Genomic DNA, 5,409 nt, shown 5'->3' on the forward strand with positions numbered 1-5,409 from the left:
GTGTGGCCCCTCAGTCTGAGCTGTGGTGCAAAGACTGGGCACCTTCCTTGCCTCCCCTGGGATCCCTAAAAGGCTCCCCCAGCCTCTCAGGCCCTTTGCAGAGAGGCTGGGACCTGTTTGTGTGACCTTGTCTAGTTCCTGGGGAAAGACACCAGCTGAGATCCCATGCCTGCGCTGAGGGATGCCCTGCTTTGTGGGTTGCAAGGTTGATTTTTCTAATTTGCAGTGCTAGAAACCCCACCTTGGGTCCTGCAAATCCACTTGTGCTCTCCCCTCTGTCAGGGCTCTTATCTTTGACCGAGGGTACCTCTAGACAACAAAAAACCCCAAACCCTGTAGCAGTGAGTCTTAGAGCCCAGGCCAGCTTGGGCACATACTACAGGACTAAAAATAGCAGTGTCAATGTTCCCGCCTGGGCTCTGAAACCCAGTGAGGAGGGTGGGTCTCAGGGCCTGGGCTCCAGCCGGAGCCTGAACATATACACTGTTGTTTTTAGCCCCAGGCTCTGAGACACTGCAACACACATTTTTCTTTGCAGTGTAGACATACCAGTACTGTCTGAGTTGGACACAACCAGATACACCTGGTCTCTTATCACTAATTTTGCACCACCACAGGCATGCATAGAGCTGTACACGCAAGTAAGATGACTCGGTCCTTGCTCTGGGGATCTCATAATTTTATTAGATGTAATACAGACCAAGTGTGGTTCTGGGGGGTGGAATGAAGAGCAGCAGAAAAAGTCATGAGATTTTATTTGTGTTTTGATGTGTGTCTTGTTGCTGCTGGATTTTGAAATACATTTCAACATCAGTGGAGCAGTTTGTGGGCAGGGAGTTTAGCTGGCAGGTCAGCTTATGTTGCCTTTCTGCAGCTATGTGGTCTAGTTTTTGGCAGCAGGAAAAACTTGTTTTCTTCATTAAAGCACACAGAGATCCCTCGTAATAATGCGGGGCTCAGATATAGTCCTTTGTTAACCCCTTTCATCTGAAGATCCCAAAGTGCTTTATAAATATTGATATTTTACAAGTCTCGCAATCCCTCTACCCCTGGAAGCATATTCATCCATATTATTGTTAATAGGGAAATTGAGGCACAGAGACATGAAGTGATTTGCCCAAGTGACTCACTTGCATTGTTAATCAGTGGTGGAGATGGGATTAGATCCCAAGCCTCCTGGCTCTTAGTCTCTTGCTTTAATAATAAGTCTACCCTTCCTTTCCTAGACCAAATAATAAGCACCTCTATAGGGGACTATATTGTGCTGTATATGAGCAGGGATCAGGTTAGGGTTGCTAGGCAATCTCCACTATAAAGGGGCTCAGAGATGCAATGGTGAGAGCTAAAAAGATACCTATAAAAGAAATAAGCAGTAAGTTTTCTCCCCTTCTTGTCTGTCCTCCCTCCTACCGCCACTCTCACCACAAGTGATCTACAGGAACAATGATCAGAGTAGTGAATTCAAGACTGGTGCATATAAGAGGAACTAACCAGGGCCAGAAAGTGGGATGATGCAGTATTCGATTGCTATGTAAAGATCCACAATAAGAAATCTGTAATCATTACATAGCTCAGCTTTTCTTCCAGCATTCGTGATGATGTCTGAAACCTACTGAGCATGAGAGCTCATGTAGAACAGGTGTTTTCAGTGCAACGTGAAGACAATCAATTTGCATAACTTGCTGTTGCAAGACTGTTGTGGAAGATGCAACTAACAGAGGTTGTTTTGCTTTCTTCAGGTCTCATAAATGACCATAAAAACATCCATGGAAATGCACCAGTGCCCCCGCCCTCCAGGACTCCAAGGTGGAGAAATCCCAGGCAGACTGCCTTCAACAGTCAGGGAACATTCACCGCAAGATATTCTCAGCAAGCTCCAAGGGATTTCCAATCACCTCAAGGTAACTCCTGGAGGAAAAAATACTCCCTTGTAAACAGACCGCCTGCATCAACACATCATCCTGGAAGCAGTGCATCTGCTAACACACTTCAGGCTTTTGTGAGCCAAAGGAATAACCAGCCTCCTGGGCCACAGGGAACAGGCTCGGAAAGGCAAGTGGGCTTAGCAACAGGTGGTATAGTCATAGGAGTCAAACTGCCACAGAGGACTAGCTCAGCCTTGGACAATAGAAACGTTAGTGAGTTGGGATCCCAGCAGAGTTCCTCTGGGATGAAAGCAGCCATAGCTGCTCCAAAGGGAAATGAAAAGGTTCATGAAAGTTCTAGCTTTCAAAGTGTTGCTCAAAAAGAGGACAAAGAAACGTCTCTCTCTGTCTCCCAGAGTTCATTGCACCAGCCTGCTGTTGCTGGAGGCAGAGATGACGCAAGCCCAGCATATGCAAAGGAACTGGGCAAACTTCGGACTGCGAAACTGGCTAAAAGTGCCCCTGAGTTACGTGACGTTATCAGTGAAAGTGCCATAGCATTAAAATCCAAGCCTCAACAGCCTTCAGCACTTCCTGATCGAGAATCAGGCTGGTTGGTAGCCTGGAAGAAGCCAGTAGCACACGTTCCATCTCACTGTAGTTCAGAGCAAGTCACGGCAGGAAGAGATACTTTGAAGGAGCCAAAGACCCTTGGAAAATCTGAGGCACACACAAGCTCACTTCAGGCTGTGACTTCAGAGGTTGGGATAAACCCAGTGAAGAACCAGTTTGCAGTACCACACAAGCTCCCCAGTTTCCAAAGAGCTGCCTCAACGCCAGTCTCCAGTAAAGCTTCTAAGTTCAGGAAAACCAACTATACGTGGGTAGCAAATCCTAGTAAATGCCCTCGTGCTGTAAAGAGATGGACCAGCCCTAGAGCTTCTGAAAGCACTAGGAAGCTTTCTGTGGGAGCAGAGAGAACTGCTAAGCCACTGCCAAAGGGGGACTTGGGAGCAAAGCTGAAGAAATCCGGAGTGCATTTGAAGCTGGATGCCTCTCCTAGTAAATACAAATGGAAAGCATCCAGCCTACAGCCACCTTCTTCAGCTTCCAAGTCAGTGTTCAGGTGGCAGTCTGAGGGACGAAAGGAGGCTGGAGTCTCCCAGGTTTCCAGAGCCAACCTTGGCCTTCAGACTCTAAGCAACGCATCCATCGGTCATGGTGGGTTGAAGTCATCTTTCAACGATGCTGCACTTTCCACTTATAAAGTGAAGAGCCGGACCAAAATCATCAGGAGAAAGGGGAGTTGCTGGTAAGTCACTAGTTGTTTCTGAAGTTCTGTAGCTGGTACTAACCTTCTTTGCACTTCTCCCGGGGCCAGTTCCTACTTTCATTGAAGTCCATAGGAGTCTTGCCATTGACTTCAATGGGAGCAAATACTCAATTATTTACATTGTAAGCTCTGTGGAACAGGGACCTTCTTTGTGTTCTGTGTACAGTGCGTAGCCCAGTGTGGTCCTGGTCCATGACTGGGCTTGCTAGGTGCTATCGCAGTACAAAGAAATACTTGCTGCTTCCTTTCCAAACATGGGACTTTCAGATCAGCATGAAATATGCTGCTTTTGAGAGGTGAGAGTCCTTAAACTTCAACTGCTTTATTTCCCACAAACAACTGCTGTTCCCTTTCCTTTTTCCCAAACCGTATCCCCCTCCAAATATATATTGCCCACAGCTCTTATTAGATACCTACAATAATAAGCTAGTATTCAGTGGGGGAAAAGAAGTCAGTAAGGAAACAGGTTTCGGAGGGGTAGCAGTGTTAGTCCAGGGGTGGGCAAACTACGGCCCAGGGGCCACATCCTGGCCTTCAGACGTTTTAATCTGGCCCTTGAGCTCCTGCTGGGGAGCGGGCTCCAGGGCTTGCCCCGCTCCGCGCGGCTCCTGGAAGCAGCAGCATGTCCCCCCTCTGGGTCCTATGCATAGGGTCAGCCTGGGGCTCCATATGCTGCCCCTACCCCAAGCACCGCCCCTGCAGCTTCCATTGGCCGGGAACCGCGGTCAATGGGAGCTACAGGGGCGGTGCCTGCGGACGGGGCAGCATGCAGAGCTGCCTGGCCACGCCTCCGCGTAGGAGCCGGAGGGAGGACATGCTGCTGCTTCTGCGAGCTGCTTGAGGTAAGCGACGCCTGGAACCTGCATCCCGACCCCCTCCTGTGCCCCAACCCCCTGCCCCAGCCCTGATTCCCCTCGTGCCTCCAAACCCCTCTGTCCCAGCCCGGAGCACCCTCCTGCATCCCCAACCCCTCATCCCTGGCCCCACCCCAGAGCCTGAACCCCCAGCTGGAGCCCTCACCCCCTCCCACACCCCAACCCCCAATTTCATGAGCATTCATGGCCTGCCATACAATTTCCATACCCAGAGGTACCTTACCAAGTCGGGGGTCAGTGCTAATGAGGCCAGTTCAATCAGGGTGGATGTGGCCCATTCCCAACAGTTGACAAGAAGGTGCGAGTATCAACAGAGGATTATTTTTTGTACTTGCACCTTCTTGTCAACTGTTGGGAATGGGCCACATCCACCCTAATTGAATTGGCCTTGTTAGCACTGACCCCCCACTTGGTAAGGCAACTCCCATCTTTTCATGTACTGTGTATCTATACCTGCCTACTGTATTTTCCACTCCATGCATCTGATGAAGTGGGTTCTAGCCCATGAAAGCTTATGCCCAAATAAATTTGTTAGTCTCTAAGGTGCCATAAGGACTCCTCGTTGTTTTAGTAAGGAAAGAGGTTTCAGTTTCAGGCTATGACTTAGTTAGATGTAGGGGATGAGGAGGGGAGAAGGAATGATTTTAATTAATTGTTTTATCATGCCTCTCACCCCAAAGTGTTTACACGTTTTATATGCAGATGCCTCTGGAGAAGTAGGCAGCAGCTGATCTGTGTACAACACTCCGCATTACAGTGGGGAGAAGGGATACCAGGGCAAAAGTCTATTTGTACAAAAAGTACCATGGGATTGTTGTTAATCCCATAACATGTCTAGCATGATACCATCCCTTGGGCCTGGGCATGCCTTGTCTCTCTTCTTAAGAATTTTTGCAGGTGCTTTTATAATTTCCCATAGATTGAAATTGATAAGGATCCATGTCCCCTTAGTGGTCATGCAGTTTTGGTGGATGCCACTAGGAGAGTACTGTGTGCAGGAGCAGCAGAAATACCCAGCACAATTCATATGCAATGAAACCTCTGCTGTGGGCACATCTGATAAGTGTAATGTACAATAGGAGTGGAAATAAACAGAAGTGAAGGGAAAAGGCATGTGGGCTAAGTCACACATCAAGGGAAGTGGCAGAAGTTGGACTGATGGTCTAATGCAGTGCTTCTCAAAGTCGGGCCGCCGCTTGTTCGGGGAAAGCCCCCGGCGATCTGTGCCCGTTTGTTTACCTGCCGCGTCCGCAAGTTCGGCTGATCGCAGCTCCCACTGGCCGCGGTTTGCTGCTCCAGGCCAATGGGGACTGCGGGAAGCAGCGGCCAGCACATC

At 49.1% G+C, this 5,409-nt stretch overlaps 1 protein-coding gene across 1 annotated transcript; it reads left to right on the plus strand.

Moving 5' to 3' along the window:
* Window positions 1-1,739: 1,739 nt before the first annotated feature.
* On the plus strand, window positions 1,740-3,177 carry LOC112122182 (zinc finger CCCH domain-containing protein 3-like; the record flags this gene model as incomplete). Its single annotated transcript, XM_024221029.2, has 1 exon — window positions 1,740-3,177. A coding segment is annotated over one exon (1,438 nt), but the record flags the coding sequence as incomplete, so codon positions are not given.
* Window positions 3,178-5,409: the final 2,232 nt, after the last annotated feature.

This window comes from Terrapene carolina, unplaced genomic scaffold (assembly GCF_002925995.2).
Source record: "Terrapene carolina triunguis isolate 2854851 unplaced genomic scaffold, T_m_triunguis-2.0 Scaffold22032, whole genome shotgun sequence".
Lineage (NCBI taxonomy): Eukaryota > Metazoa > Chordata > Testudines > Emydidae > Terrapene > Terrapene triunguis.